This window comes from Gavialis gangeticus, unplaced genomic scaffold (genome assembly GCF_001723915.1).
Source record: "Gavialis gangeticus isolate Ggan-Ray unplaced genomic scaffold, GavGan_comp1, whole genome shotgun sequence".
In the NCBI taxonomy this organism is placed as follows: Eukaryota; Metazoa; Chordata; order Crocodylia; family Gavialidae; genus Gavialis; species Gavialis gangeticus.
The window spans coordinates 52,294,959-52,312,226 of record NW_017729030.1 but is presented as its reverse complement, the minus strand read 5'-3'; the positions used below and the strand labels follow the sequence as shown (position 1 = coordinate 52,312,226).

The 17,268-nt window shown below is 40.9% G+C and overlaps 1 protein-coding gene across 1 annotated transcript in view; it reads right to left on the bottom strand.

The window, feature by feature from the left end:
- Positions 1–17,268, bottom strand: part of FAM160A1 (family with sequence similarity 160 member A1) — a 183,092-nt gene that overhangs the window by 61,048 nt on the left and 104,776 nt on the right. The window contains exon 5 of the mRNA XM_019522207.1: positions 15,993–16,079. Within this exon, the coding sequence (XP_019377752.1) occupies positions 15,993–16,079 (87 nt within the window). The remainder of the gene's footprint in view (positions 1–15,992; positions 16,080–17,268) is intronic.

The following is a 17,268-nucleotide window of genomic DNA, read 5'->3' as shown; positions in this document are numbered from 1 at the left end:
GCAGTTCCTGCCCCAGCCCCACTCCCTCTCACTGCAGGGGCCTCAATCTGCACATCCCCCCCCCCCCAAAACAGCTGCGGCTGTGTGCATGCATGGGGCATTTATCAGCCACATTATTGGCCACATCAGCCAAAGAAAGCCGATTGCCAATATTGTCAATTTTCCTTATATCGGTGCCGATCCAATATGGGACTGATGTATTGCACCTCTAATAAATTGGACATTCTCATTTTCTGAGTACCTGATTAGCTGTCACCTGTGAAAAGTCTACGTCAAATGATGGACTTAGCACCAAACAGAAAAACCACTGCAGAATCAGCACCTTGAGGGCAACACTGAACTGTCACAACCATGAGAACCTCCTCTCCTCCCCTGCAGTCACCTTCCTCATTCACCCCACATCTTCCAACTTCAACAACAAATAAGGCAGGGATTTTACAAACTGTCTCTTTCACTACACAATCCTGATTCTTCCACAGAGCCCTGTCTAACCTAGGAACAGGAAAAAAGAAAAGAAAAGATGTGACTGTGTAATAGTGTGCTTGTAACAAGGGGACAAATAAATGTTGCACAAATCATTTTAATTTCCTACATTTTGAGGGATTGATTGATTTGCACTTTAATTATGTATTTGTATGAACTCCTGTGAAGGAGTTCATCCAATCCCACAACAAAAGAAGAAGAAGATTGCTGCTACTTGGCAGAGGGAAAACAAAACAAAACAACCGCCCAAAAACCCTGAACTGCATGCCATGTGTGTAATCTGAGGTGGCTTATGAAGGGAATCCATCATAGTGAAAATGGATTTTTTTCAGGTCATATTTCTTAGAACTCTCTATAGCTCCTTTTCATCTCAGGGTTTGTTTTTTTTGTGTGGTTTTTGTTGTTGTTGTTTTTTGGGGGGGGGGGGTTAATTTTTTATTTTTTTTTTTGGTTTTCTTTCCTTTCCTACCATTAGTGACAGTGGTGTCTCTGTTCTAGATGAATCATGTTTACTCTGTAAACCTTGGGGAATGAACCTGTCATGCCTGATACTGAAGCAACTTTTTCTAAGACATCTCAAAAACAAGGAAAATAATTAGACTGTAATACAAACTACCTGTTGTTTGCCTTGACTTCAATTAAGTGCCTCAGAGACTGGGATTTGAAGGAAGCATATAAATCCTTTTTAACAAATTGAAATTAGTATTCAAGCAAACACCAAAAGAACAATAAAAAACTCACTTCTGTTACACCCAAGATTAACCTTGGTCACAGACACTGCACAGGGCTCCAAAATATTGGAACCATTCTATAATATATTATCTCAATTTCCAAATGGATGGAAAAAGGCAGTATATTAGGGCAGGGATTTTTGTCACTCTACACAAACAACCTTTTGCTGCCCTTACTTCTAATGCATCTGTGACATGGCAAGGGCATGAGCCTTGGAGTGGTGGCTTGGTAGCACCAGAGCTGCTCTACTTCCTTCTGCACATGCCTGCACTTCCAAGGCAGCTTCAAATGAGCATGTGCAAAGTATGAGCACACTATTTTTGATGCCCCCTTCAATCTGTTGCCCTAGGAGGCTGCCCAACTGGTTACACTGGGCCTGCCAAGCAGCAGCCTGAGAGCAGTATACAGTCCAAGAGGGGTAAAACTGAAGCCCTCCTACCTGGCTACCATCAGAAACCCACCAGATATAAAGCAAATGTTTAATGCAGAGTCTTTTGAAGAGGCATTCTGCTACAAGTCAGACTGACTGGGCATCTTCACGATCACAGAAAGAAATCAGTTTAGAGATTATACAAAATAGACAGTGAGAAAGCCACTGGTGAAATCTAGCACTCTTCTCTAAGTACGTTATATTTCTTATTGAATCTTTCCCTGTTTTCTGCAATGATTGATCAGATGTTGGAGTGTCATTAGGTAAGTAAACCAGATTTCACACGTCCGTCTGCCAGGTTATACTCAGGAGTCAGAAATTAATGTCATTGCAATGGCAGTTTGATGCACTCTCATTGTGTAAGACCAATTGCACTGATTCATTATTACTGACAAGCCTCCCTTGGGTTTCTTATAATATTACAGTCTTATTTACAACTTTTTGCCATATCAATGTAATATGGTTTTGATGATTCCTCCTTGTTTCACATTAGGCTTCTTAGAAAGGATTCGTAGCGTCCCCTAGAAAGAAGCTATCAACATGTTTATGGGCACCTGAATGTGAACTGAAAGATACCTTACGTGTATAGGTATAGATCGACTACATTAGATTGTGCAGTACTGGGATACAGATGGCCTTTTCTAACACATAAAAGAGAACTCATTTTTGCAATGGCAGCTGGTTTATACCCTTCAATATCATTCTTCCTTGTGCAAACTGCTTTTTAGTTGCATAAAGGTTGACATCTCCAAAATAAAAGTTGAATTTTTGCACGGTTGAGGGTGTAGTGTAGGGATTTAAATATATGTGCTTAAGGTGATTTCATGTTATATTGGATAGCCCTGGATTACATGTGGCATTTATAAAACATACTCCCCTAGTTGAGCTCTTGTATAATTACAAAGTAGATGCTAAAGAATTACCTCATTTATCTAGTAGTAACGATTCTGTATTGGAATGACTGCTTTACTCTGCAATGCATCAAGGTGATGTACACCGACTTAAGTAACAAATGTTGTCTAAGTCGTATTTTGGATATTTGACTGGCTGTTACCAGCACTTTACACTGACCAACTTCTATAGTTTTCTAGTATTTAGACTGAAATGAAATAATCCAAGAAAGTAAATAACCATAGATAAACCATTAGCAAGTGGGTATGGCATTGTGCACTACATAGTGATAAATGCCAAGTAGCTAATGTATGCCAACAACAAATTTTAAAGCTATGAACATTTTATAGTACAATTCTTTAATACATAGAAAAAACAAAAAGGTGTAGATCCTTAAATCACTGAAAGTAGCTACTTTTGATATGAGAATTCTATGAACGCTGAATTTATGTTGTACTATAAGGCCTTACAGAAAAAAGATGTACATAGTGTCCCAGAGGAAGCAAGAGATAATTCAGATCTACTGCAGTGCATACTCTCTTGCAAATCATCTTGTTTTCAAAGAAATTAAACATCTATAATCTAAAGTTATCAAGAGGAGTTCACTGGGTAGACTTCTACTATAACACTGAAAAATTCTGTATTAAATGTCAGAAAAGTTTTCTACCACTATACAAACAGAATGGACATACACTGTAATAAAGAGTCCCGAAGTTTCACTGTCCTACTATAGATAATGTGCTAGTTAGGTCTTATTTTCCCCATACACATTTACTCCTGATTTTAAAAAAGCAAAACTCTATTAAGCTAGAGCAAAGAAACACCAGCTATAGACTGATTAACTGCAAACATAATTTGTCCTATTTGCTTACTGGAACTTGCAATAATCAACCCAATAGATCTTATTTTTCAGTTTGCCTCTAAAATGTTAGTCTTGAAAATGCAGCAAGGAACATCTGGTATTATAAAGCCCAGACATTTACTGGTATGATGTGCATTACTGAGGAATATTGCACCTGCTGTTTCTGGATATTTCTCTCTCATAAATTATCTAATCTAGACAAAAAAGTGAGGTGCTTATTTGTTAAATGCCATATTACTGATATAGAGCACTGAAAAAAAGGATTATTTCTAAAACTGCATTAAGTCATAACCAAAGGGTAATAAAGTAACAGCATTAAATTAATTAAGGCTCTTGCTTTACTTCTCATATAAATCACTTCTAGTATGAATCCATGAGAATTCATATTAGATTTAAGCATCACCCTATCTCCTCTTCACTTTCATGGGGCTGGCAAAATTTAAGTTATGTTCAATTTTTGCAAAAAATCATAATCAAAATAAAACTATGCTTTAAGATTCATCTAGACTGCATTTGTTAGACTGTTCTCGGCCAGGCAAATTTTCATAGGAAAATCTCAAAATTGTGATTCCAATCAGATTGAGTGTGTCAAAAATGCTGAACCACTCACTACCAAAATACAAACATGAAAGTTAAGTGTCACTCTATGTGCATGTTTTAGAGAATATACAATCAGTGGTTTCCTTATTATTTTAGTTTCAACTTCTTGCTAGCTTTGCATTTTTAAATTACTTTTGAGTTAGTACTTTCATAGAATATTTGAGCTAATGTCTGTGGCATAACTCAGCCCCTCAAGTTTATCAAAAATACCTATGGACCTGCTGACTGATAATATAGTTTTGGATCCATAAAGTTCCCATTTCTGGAATTACTGGGTAGGGACAATCCTTAGTTTCCAAAATGAGAGTTTTATCAAACCCAGTAGGTAACTGCAATGAATCCCCAACAAGGGGAATCAGCTGGACCCTGGGCAAACCTATGATTTTAAAAAGGGGGTTGTAGATGGTGTGGTGCATCATCATCAGGGATCCTGGTTTTCTCCAATTAAAAATTGCAAATTCTTTGATTAGCAGCAGTGGCCACCACATGCAAGCCCTCCGTGCCCCCCAAAATCCCTCGTTGCTGCTGCAGAGCCAGCCACGGAGCTGTGCAGCCAGCCACATGCCAGCCTCTCCCTCCCCCTTCCCTGGAGAGCCGGCCAGGCGTCATGAGCACCCCACACTGCTTACCCGCAAAGGGGCACCCCTACCCTCAGCCCCTGGCCCTGCACCTGGCTGCAGTGTGCCACCTGGGGTCAGCAGCACCCCCCACTCCCTCAGCTACCTTCCCCAGCCCTGCCCCACAGCCCCACTTACCTCTAGGATCCAGGGGCGAAGAGCAAGTCTGAGCCTGAACCCAGCCTTGGCTGAGTCAGTGGCTCAGGCCCTGCCCGTCCCCCCTTCCCTCCCCCTCCGGTAGGGCTGGGGATTTCCCACCCTTTTTGCAGTCAGCTCTTGCAGGCTTGCTCCAGCCTGCAAGAGCTCTTTGTAAAAGCAGAGAATCCATGGATTTCTCCCCTAAAACGGGAAATCTGCATTTTCTCCAATAAAAACAGGGAAGCCCGTGGTTTTCTCCATTTTTCCATGGGAAATGGAAAACCAGGATCCCTGATCATCATATATAAAACACATTTTTCTCCAGCTAAAGAGAGAAACTTGAAGCTTTACTAATCTGCTAGAGGGCTAGCACTGTATTATTTAAAGATCAAAGTACAAACACTACTTTAGAAAATGAATGCATATTCCAATAGTTTACATAAACTTTAAAAAACACAACAAACCAGGCCAAAAAAAGTCAAAGAATGTTGTATGATTCATAAAACAACACCTAGACTTTGTTAGCATCTTGACAGTGCCTCCAATACTTCAGTGTCAGTCATTTCTACACCTGAGTTAATATTACCATACCTGAGTTCAGAAGCGGATCAGGATTTGGCACAGGGAAGTACAGAAACAGACACCTGTGTTGTATCACTGGAGCCTCTGGGGACTTTTAAAAAGTCTCCAAAGCAGGGAAGAACCTCCTCTTCACCTCGTGCTCAGAGGCACGTCCCCTTCCTCCATCCTTGCCTGCTTCCTCCACAGTCCCAGGACCAGGGAAGCTTCAAACCCCCTCCCCTATCTGCTTCAGCTGGACTACGAAGGAATGACTGGACTCTCTTTGTATGAGTCATTCAGTTGGAAAACAAATGGATCAGCTGCAATGCCAATTTATAACACTGATAGCTTTTGTGGATGACAGTTAAATGAGACTGCTGCCTACCCAAATTATTAGTTAACACTTCTAAGTAATTGCCGGTTTATTGGATGTGCTTTATACAGCGCACTGGCTAACTGTGGTGAAGTCCTAGCAATCAATTTTTATTTCATTTGATTACATGTAATTTACTGTATTTAGATAATGAACTATACAACATTAAAAATGATGCAGTGTAAAAATTACTCCCAAATTCCAGTGTTCCCTACCAGAGTCCTCTTCAGGTAAATAAAAGAAGCAAATCTATGGCTTGCCTAGTGTACACTACTAGCCTCACAATATTGGTTCCCCTAAAAGAACATTGTTAGCTTTTGAAAGAAAAGCTGACATAAGTATTGATCATGTCTTTCAACGAACAACATGGGGTCCAGAACCTGAGGAACCAGTGAAGGGATATGAATTAGCTCATTTAAATGCTGGCCAATCCCTCATAAGTTGTTTATACAACTCTCATCATACATTACAATAATCTCCTCTTTCAATGTAAATCATTCCTGCCCTTTCCAAGAGGAAATAAAGGTAATTTGTAAAACCCCATAAACTCTAGCCCCATTATTGGAATTATCCAATAAAAAAGTGTTGCTTAAAGGAACACATTAACACAGGTCCAGAAGAAAAATAATCTCATAATGACAAGTAAATGTCAAAGCATCCAGAGTTTGGTTTAGACAAGCAACCATAAACCCAGGGGCTTGTTCAGACCAGTTATGGATGCCCCTATCTGCCCCTGCCCCCTCACACAATTTAACCCCCTTCCCTCCCCAAACTTAAGATAAGATATGGCTGTCCAACTTATGGGCAGCTGGGGACCACACACCATATGGTCCGCAGTTCCGGGGGCCAAAATATGGGACTACTCTCCACACAGGTACCCCCACCCAAATCAAGTATCTTTTGTTATAGAAGTAACTTTAGCTCCAGTGTGGTTTGCTGTGATCATATAGTGGTTAGCACGCTGCGTTGTGGCTGCAGCAAACCTCGGTTCAAGTCATGGCAGGAAAAGATATGCTTCCTTTTTCCTGCCAGGGTGCAGGGGGGCTGGACCTGATGATTTTGTAAGGTCTCTTTCAGCCCCTAACATCTGTGAGCTTAACATGCCCTCCCCCAACCCAGCTCACACCTCTCCTAGCTGCGCAGACAGCTCAGCTCCCACCCACCTCCCAGACACACATGCCATGCAAGAAGACTGATTCCTCTTCTCTTCTCCTGGCCATGTGTGCTACATGGGCAACTCGCCCCCACCCTCCTACAGCAGAGGCAGCCCAGCTCTCCCCGCAACATACATTGCGCCCCTTCCTTCCAACAACCTACTTCCAGCATAGGTAGCCCAGTTCCTGCTTTTGAGGGGGGCCTCATGTGGCCTGTGAACCACATCTGAACAGCCCTGAAATAACAGATCCTAACACTGTCCCTCTGTTCTGGAACTTGTCAGAGAAAAGGATGGCTCTTTCTGTAGGCCAAAGGAGCTGGTCCATTTATGTTCCTTATGGCCCCGGGCCCCACAGTAGAATACAAGCCTGCTACTGAGGCTGATATGCCCATTCTGCAGCCCTCTGGAATACTTGGTAGTGGAGCAAAACTGTGTAGAACAATGGAGTATGTGGGGAGTGAGGATTTGGGAGAACTACAGTGTTTGCTGTATTTCATGAGACCATCTAGTTACAAAGCAATAAAGAACATGAGGAGTAGAAATTGACATGCTTCAGGACCAACTCCCTGATGTTAAGAAAGTTTTACCACAAGATTTTCTTCCATTATTGGCCATCATAGAGCCTCTTGCATCTTTCTGTAACAGAATATTGAACTAGATGGAACAATGATACTAAAACCATAGGGACCAGTTTAAACTTTAGGCACAAATCTGGAGTGTAGTCCCCAATATTCAGAAGGCTTGGGAATGCATAGAATTTGAATTTCAGTGTCTCCCGCACTTCTACGTTTGGAATTAACAGTGATTGTCCAAGGTTTAGTGAATTTAATGGAAACCAGTTATCCTATGGCTTTGGGGAATGCGGTAGTTAAAATCTACAAAACAAAATATAAGTGCATAGATTAGACTGAAAAAATTAATCCACAATAAAAATAGCTGTTCAATCTCTTCCATTTTAACTCTTCATATACCTATCCAGCTCCTTAGGCATTTGTACCAGGCTGATTTCTCATTGTTTTCTGGGAAGGAAAAGGGGAAGATGAGTTTTCTTGCCTTGCGTTACAATTGTTGAATAGATGAGGTGCTTATCTGGATATTTAAGCTTTTGGACTGCAAATAGACTTAAGGAACCCAAAACATCAATTATCATTGGAAATTAGGTAACTGCTAATAACACTCATAAACAGGAGAAGAAGCCATTTTCTGATTTAAGAAAAGCACTGGCTCAGGTTTGGAGTTTTTCTTATTTTTTCTTTTAAGAAACAAAAACCAAAAATCAGGTGAGCATGTGAGATAACTGTGAAAAGGCATTATTAAAAACTCAGCATTAAATTTCTATGTGGCAAATATAAATGGTTTCTAGATATGAAAGAGTCGCTTCAGAGTAGTGAAAAATCTTTCTTATCTGTGTCAGCCAGGAGCCAACTGTCCTAGAAATCAGTGCTTAAAAATAATAGCCAATGGTTTAGTTTGAGAGAGTTTTTGGCAAGAGAAAGAAAAAACAGCTCGTGTATTTGTATTTACTCATTTAATCCTACTACAAAGATGCCGGCGTCTCACATGTCAAAGCCTTTCATCAGATCCACTAGATGGTGCAATCCATCCTTTTCCATTAAGTTTGCTTAGAGACATAGTGCATGAAGTAGTTAATCTCTAACAAGAAAATTCAAAAGAGGCTGGGGTATCAAGATAACTTATTGTATTGGAAGAACAAAGAAGTTGATGAATCTATAAATTCATTAAAAACAAGGCTTGAAGCTCACACACTTAGAAGTACCTAACACAAACTGAAGTGACTTATTTTCCAAAGCACACCTAATTTATCTGATTTCAGGGGCATATTAACAGGTCTTATAAAAGCATCAAGTATCTTTGACAGATCCCACAATCAGATCTGCAAGCAGTATTAAGTCATTTGGGAGATATGATTTCTTCAAATTACATCGAGGCAGTGATATCCAACGCAAGAGCAAGTTAACAGATTTATGACCTGTGCCAACAGTTACCTTAGTACTACCATTTTAAAATTTATCTCAGGAATTTCAGGGGAAAAGAGTGTTGTACCTAATTGTGCTCCCATTTAAAATGGAGTAAACTTGGAACATATTCCACTTACCAATAAAATTATGCTGGATTTATAACAGCATAGCTGAAAGAAGTTTAGCCCTTGGTGACAGGCTCAGTATATTCAGTAAGCTTCTCCCATTTCTTGCAAATGCTTTTATTTGTTGGCCACTTCTGACAATAAAGCAGATTAATTTTTTCCTTTTTGATTTCAGCACTCAGTTTCTTCAACAAGCATCAGACAAATGTTTTGTTAGTCCATGGACTGCCTGTATTTTGCAGGGTTCAGCAAAAAATGAATGCAGTTCACCAAAATCTGGCAGCATGCTGTTAACTCTCTATGAGAGTTATCATTGGTTCTAGTATTGGATAGGGAAAGGGAGCAGGCTATGGCAACTTGGGAAAACGTGTGGCTTTCAACAGTGTACGGACAGAAGATTAAAGTCATTCTAAAGTACTGGTGCTAAGCCTTTTAGAGGAGCGATTTTCAAGCAGGGTGTTGTGGCCCCTGGTTCACATCATTCACAAAATAAACAGGATTCACAAAACAAACCTTAAGATTTCAAATAAGAATTCATAGTGTCAAAAACATTTCTGACCTGTTGCAATCTTTGAGTTCTTTGCAATGGAAGAATTGCTCTGTTATTTTTCTGTAGTCAAAAAACGAGTGAAGCCTAAGAGCTGGCTTTTTCCAAGGAGTGCCTCAAGTCTAAAAAGGTTGAAAACCCCTGTTTAGAGGTGGACTGAGTGCTTTCAACCTGGCCACACCATTGACCACCACTTCCCTACAGTAGCAGGGAGGGTAGGGAAGGGAGGTGGCTGCTAATGTCAAGGGGAGGGAAGGGAGAGAGGACATGAGTAGGGAGGGAAAAAGGCTACTTCTGATAATCAACACTTGTCTAAGGGACAAGGGAGAGAAAAAGAAACAGAGAGTAAACAGCATCTGCTATACAGGACTGGAGACAGAAGGCTGCAGAGGGAAATTAGGTGACACGGTGCAAGGCCAGGGAGGAAATGCAGAAAGTGGAGCTGCTTGCTACTGATCCCCCATGCTGGATCCAGTTACTTTGGGGTTGGGCCAGATCCAGCCCTCAGACCATAGACTGAACACCACTGGTCTAAAGGTTTGCATACTACATCATTGTCCAAGGCTGCATGATTGTCTACAAAAGAAAGTTTTCTTCAACATCTCAGAAGGTTAGCCCAGATCACTGTACATAATCTTCTGCTAAAAGCAGATGGATTCAGAAAACAGAACTCTGTAATGCAGCCCCCTATTGGTATAATAAAAGCTGCAGCATTTAAGCAGAGCATTTGGCTTCAGCAAGCATCTACCCAAAACAGCTTGTGTTTAATGCTGATCTCAGTCAGTTAAAATGCAGGAAACACACAGTTTTAAGGAAATTTGGGGGACCATAAGCTACTGTTCTAAAGTAAGAAAGCCTGTTTGAAGAGTTCTTAAAAGTGGGAAGTTCAACACAGTAACAAGAGAACAAGAGCCAGTGAGAGAAGCAGTTGACCTCTGAAGGAAAGAAGAGTCAAGTACACTTAACATTTCCACTAGCTACACTGCACTGGAAATTCATAGCTAATTACATTCTCCTCTGCTTCATGAAGACAACACCATTCACCATGGTGAAAAGATGGCAGGAACTGGCAACTAAAAAGCTGGTTGAAAATTCACTTATACAACAATTCTGTCAGGAAACACTGATTTAATTGACATGTAAACATTCCATAGTAATTTTGATGGAGTTCTGTTTAAAACTCTGTATCAACCTTAATGGAATTGATTTGTTTTGATTTTTCATTCAGGAACTACATTTCATTTCAAACTTTAATTTTATTTTACCTTCAGTTTTCATTACTATAGTAATTACAGTACCAACAAACAATTAGAATACCAATCAACTGTAATTTATAAAATAATTTTAAAATTAAGCTTGATCTTAAATATATAAAAACAGTCATAGAAGTATTTTAAATCTGTACAACAGTTAGTTTGAGATATGTGGTTCATATGTGTGTTCTTGAAGTAGGTTTTATATGGTCCCTCCACCTGGGCTCTGCCTGTTTTAACCAGCAATGTCTTCATGCTTCCCCTCAAGCCCTAAAACAAGGCCAGAAGGGGAGAATCTGCCAACCATCAGCCACTTATCTGGAGACTTCAATAATCACTTAATGTCCCGTAAGCAAACAGATTCCACCAAATAACTGCCTGAAACAGGCATACTTTTCAACAGTGCTACTGAAGCTGCCTGAGCAAGAGACAAGAGAAATAAAATAGTTGTGTCTGTGTGTGTGGGTGAGGGATGTTTTTAAGCCAGTTCATTACAGGTTTGTACGCAATCGAAATCCTGTTTCCAGGGACTGAAAACCTCTCTTATGTGGAGACAGAGGCTGGATGAAAACATAAATGGTTTTGCTCTTTGCAGATAGAGTGTCTTGGCCCATCTTCTGTCTGAGTTTTACCTCTTTTGCCTTGGATACGTAAGAGTTACAGAGGAAAAATAAGTAAATTTGCTTATTCAAATGGAAGTATCTGACTTCCTTTGATAAGAACTTGGGATATGTTCTTCAAGTTATCTTACGCAGACAGAAGGCATCAGGAAAGTCAGCCCATCAGTGCTTGGACCCTCATGCCCCTCTGAGTTAGGAACCACAAAGGATGGTGTCTTTTATTTAAAAAACAGAGAACAGCATGCTGTTGGCTCAAACAGACGGCCTATTGGGTACGAGTTGTACAAAAGGATTCCCCCCCACAACAACCAGAAACACCTTAACCAAGTCCTTTAAGAATGTTATGAGAAAACATACTTGAACTTGAATGATAAAATATGGATAATCCCTGAACTAGTGAACAATGTGCTGCCAGATGAACCTTAACAGAACTACTATACAGGTAGCCAGTTTCAAGTTCAGAAAATACTGAAGATTTTAGGCAGTGAAGTTCCCATGACACACAAGATTTCTGATGAAACCAACAAGAAAAACCTGTGCATTCTGCCAGGTCAGTCAGTTCAAGTTGTTTTCCACAGATCACTAAGGCCTCCTCTATACCAGAGGTTCCCAACCCCCAGGCCATGGCCTGGTACCAGGCCACATAGGGTTGGTTGTCGGTCTGAAGGAGGGTTGGCTGCCGAACCAGAAGTCCAGAAGTGACCAGCATACTGAGTATAAAAAAAATGGTTGGCTGCACGTCTGCAGCATGCTGGTCACTTCTGGTCTGCGGTGTACCAGTCCACGGTCTAAAAAGGGTTGGGAACCACTGCTCTATACATTACAGGTATTGCATAATTAACTGGTTAATTGCACAATTACTTAGATACCAGCTACGCATGCAAAGTAGCTACCACACAGTAAAAATTCCAACCAGCTATAAAAATCAGACCTCAAAAATGTGTACTAACTTTAGAACTGGTTGCTATTGAGCTTTAATTTGCATGTGTAGCAGGATCGCCCCTGTGGCTGGGAGCCCCGTCAGCAGTTTTCCATAAAGAATAAGACCTAACAGGGCTCCCTGCCACAGGAGTGCACCCTGCCCAGTGAAAAACCACCGAGTCCTAGGGATTGTAACAGCTGCGATCCCCTGGGTCTGGAAGTTTCACACACCCCAAGCCCTAAAACTCATGGCAGCCATGATCCTTATGGTCCACGAATTTCACACATGCATTGATTAAGTTCTTCCACAGCTTCTGGTGATAAACTTGTCCATAAACAATAAGTGCTTTTCATAATTAGGAAATTATTGATTGATCTGATTTTCTTTTCTCCCTCAAGAAATTCATAGTTTCATAGTTGGTAGGGTCGGAAGGGACCTGAGCAGATCATCAAATCCAACTCCCTGCCATGGCAGGAAAAAGAGTACTGGGATCAAACAACCCCGGTGAGGTGTTCATCCAGCCTCTTCTTAAAGACCCCCAGGGTAGGAGCCAGCACCACTTCTCTTGGAAGCTGGTTCCAGATCCTAGCCACCCTGACAGTGAAGTAGCGCCTCCTGATATCTAGCCTAAATCTACCCTCTCCCAGCTTGTAACCATTATTTCTTGTCACTTCTGGTAGTGCTCGGGGGAACAGGGACTCCCCCAATGCCTGCTGGTCCCCTCTGACTAGTTTGTAAATGGCCACTAGATCCCCCCATCAGCCTTCTCTTGTGGAGGCTGAACAGGTTCAGGTCACTTAGCCTCTCTTTGTAGGGCCTGCCCTGCTGCCCCTGATCATGTGGGTGGCCCTCCTCTGGACCCTCTCCATGTTGTCCACATCCCTCCTGAAGTGCAGTGCCCAGAACTGGACACAGTACTCCAACTGCAGCCTGACCAGTGTCGCATAGAGGGGGAGGATCACCTCCTTGGACCTGCTTGAGATGCATCTGTGGATGCACGACAAGGTACGGTTGGCCTTCCTGACTGCTTCCCCACAAGGTTGTCCATATGCACACTGAAAAGATGAATTTCACATCTCTTTGCACTGCACTGCACATATCAAAGCTGGGCAATGCTCTGAATTGCTGATATAATCTGAAAAAACAACTGGTGGAGTCCAAAAGAGGTAGGACTATAATCATACTACATATTATGTAAGTGGAACATAAAAAAGACAGGTTTAACAGGTTACCTGTAGACAAGACTCAAAGCTGAACTAAATTAAGTAAAGAGACAGAAATGTCCTAAAATTCTGACAAATTTGGAAGTGTGGATCAAGTTCAACTAACTGACCAATGTTTGGACTAGGCTCTTCTTGGGTTTTATTTTTTTAGCTACTTTACCCACCCAAACAGCAACCTTTACTTAACTCCTTTAGACCTTCAGATGACACCTAAGACTATCTCTCTACCCGCAAGTAACATTTAGCCTCAGTTGGGATCATCAGTGCTTAATGAGATCAGTTAGAGATCCCTTGGTATACAGAAAATGGAACTCTTGGCAAGGCATTCCCAGTGAAGGTTCCTTGACTTTGAAACATACTCCTCTATTGAAATAGGTTAAGTCAGCCACAGTGTCTTAAAAATGCATCTTTTTTGTTGTTGTTCAAAGCATTGGTAGAGTTTTGATCAGGAATATGAAAGCTGAGGCAGCTGTCCTTTGGAATATGTTCATGCAGAGCTGTGGGGGGGGGGGGAAATGAGGAAAGGAAGCAGTGCTAGAGAAGATAACTTCTTGCGAATTTTCAGTGGTTTTTAGAAGTTACAGACTGTATTTTTAGCTGAAGCCAAAGAGACCCAGAGCTTATGGTTAGTGTTATTTACTTACAGCCACTTAAAACGAAGAATGCAAATAAAGACAAATGAGGTACTACTACTAGCTGCTTAATGTTGGACAAAACACAGACACCAGAGTTAATTAGCTTAGTCTCAAATTTGGTTACACAAGAAAGTAAAAGTTTGATTGTAGCACATGCCAGTAGACCCATGCCAGCTTCATCTAGCATGGGTAACAGCAGCAGTAAGGATACAGTGGTACAGGCCCACAGGGCCCCTAAAAAAAAAAAATTAGACAAATAATATTTATCTGCCCCTGGCTGCCTCTCACACAGCCCTTGATGGCTTGCCAAAATTCAGTAAGCGGCCCTCCACCCAAAATAATTGCCTGCCCCTGCCCTAGAGAGCATGCATTCTGCCAGCATACACAAGATTTTGCTGTTGTAACTTCACTGCTATTGTTACTAACCCTACTTGATTCAAGCAAGCATGTTGTTCACTGCAACCACAATTTCATTTTGCTGGATGGACATACCCTAAAGCAACGGCCAGATGCCCCTTTGATGCAGTCTGCCATCCAGGACTGCCCCTTTGAAATGGCTTTTCAGGATGAAATGTGGGGAACCCCCTTCCCTAAAGAGACAGGCAAACAACAGAATGCACCAAGAAACTTGAAGGAGGAAATACCATATTTTCTTGTGTACAACATGTACTTTCCCCCAAAAACAATCAGCTTTCCAAAATTCAGGTCTATATTTTAAGTGGGGAAGCTGTTTTCTTCACTAGAAAAAAAGCAAGCCTGGAAACACTGTGCATGCCAATAGAACAATAGCCATAATAGCACATATGAATGGACTATTGGTACATTTGGTATAAGCACTGCTAGATACAAGGTCAAGATCATGCCCAGTTTGCTAATTCAACACCTCAAATACTTTACTGATATTTTGGTGTAGCTCATTCATTCAAAAAGTATCTTAAAAAACCAAGAGAGAGCATCTGACATGTGCAGGCAGGATGGTACACATAAGAAATCAGATTTCATATGCAGTAACCCATAACAGGGAAGTCACTGCTTCCATTCCCTACCTGGCTGCTACACCCAGAAGCCACAGAGCAACTTTTGAGTTTCTTTAGAAAACTGAAGGCAGGTTAGAAGCTCTCTGTTCAGCTCCCTAACAAATACCTGCACTGGGGCTCATGGCAACAAGCAGACAGAAAGTAAAGGTTTGTAACACCTCAGCTAGGCACCAGACAGAGAACATAACTAAGCTGAGTCACAGCTGCCGAGTGCAATGCCTCTCTGTATGTGAGTTTTTCCACTGCTGCTAAGTCACTAGGCTTCCCACTACAATGTCTTCAAGCAATGGGAACATACCTCCTCTTTTACTATTTCCAACCTGCTGGTATTCATAGGACTAATATGAATGTAATATTAAAGAGTTATATCAACCCAAACAAGTCCTAATTCCTGCCTTTTAAAACATGTTTATTCCTGTACTGACACAGCAGCATAAGATCAACATGCTTCACAGTTGTGTAGAAGATGCAACTTGGGAGTCAATTTGGGAGTAGGTAGAGGACAGTGGGCCCCAAAATGACATGTTGCCTTTAGGTCTAAGGAGAATAAGAAAAAATATGCCTCTCTTCCAAAAGATGATCTTCCATCACTAAAAAAATGACACTACCCTGTTTAACGAACAGATGTCATCAAAGGGAATTGGACAACATGGAATGGAAAGGTGGGAAAAGTGAGGTCAAAGTCAGCCAGAAACCCAAGCAATAGAACAGTGAAAAATTTCCCAAATTACAGACTAATACTAATAGTCTAGTGATCATTAATGTTGTTTTTCAGCTATCCATGTACACACACACATACACCACTAACCTTATGGAGTGCAGGAGCCATTACTGGCACCAGGAACCCATTGTAAATGTAATTCACAAGCTGGTTACGAATCAAGGGATGTGCCACCTAAAAAATAAATCTAGTGTCATGATACACTGTATTTGAACCATGCTACTTGTCTTCAAAGGAACAGTTCTCAGGAAAGATTCTTAAAACAGAATATCATTAATCATTATCAAAACCATATGCCTAGTTGAACGAGTTCAGTGAACCTTGTTGTTTTCACTAGTGCTTGATTTGAGCACTTTAAGGATTTTCTCCTTTATCAATTAAGAGCACAAACTACATTGAAGCAATAGCCAAATTCCAAGAGCAAAGTTCTTCCCATATATTTCAAACTCCTGGCTGCTGACAAAGATGAATGGATGAACAATGTGTTGTGCATACCCATGAACCTATCAGAACTAGCCAGTTTAAAATGTAGCTCTATCAGCCTTGGCAGGGTCACTTTAAAGCCAATATGCCAATTAACTTGTGGTGTTAGAACAAGAAACAAACAAATGCAAAATGGAAATTTGTATATTTTTAAGGACTACACTTAACTGGGAGCATTCTCACTCTGCTGGTCACACAGCCCCTCTACCTGCCTCCCCCACAAGCTTTTGCATAAGCACTGCTCATCAGGCCAGTTAAATACTTTGAAACACACATTAACTAGACGGAAAAACATCACAAAATAAAATGCAAAAAGATACTGCCTACTTTTTAGAACATAACATTTTGTTTTTAAGGACAGTAAAACCACCTATTATGACGTTGCATTTTAAAAGTTAAGCCTGACTTCTGATGCATTCTTCACTGCTATACAGTTTTACAGCTCCTTATATACATATATAAAGGAACTGGAAAAAAAAAGAGTTTACAGCAGTATGTATGTGTGTGTGTATATATGCATACTATTTTACATCTATGAAGACAGAGATACTTTCTAGCCACAAATAAGATCCCTTTCTTATGCACGTGCTCAACCCTTCTCAAACCAGACATTGCTACAGAAGACAGCAGCAGTGTTGCCCACCCTTCCTTCCAGTAATTCACAGCATAGGGAGGTGTCATACAGAGGAAGGAGTCCTGACACTAGTATCCTTTACTCAGCAGCCAGAATAGGTAGCCTAACACAGAATAAACCAAGAGCAGAAATAATTTATTCCCTGCCCCAGAACAAGGAGGGATTAGTGACTAAATCACAATACACTCTCTGATCTGCTTGTAGGATGGTTAAATGATGGTTCCTCTCTCTCTCTCTCTCTCTCTC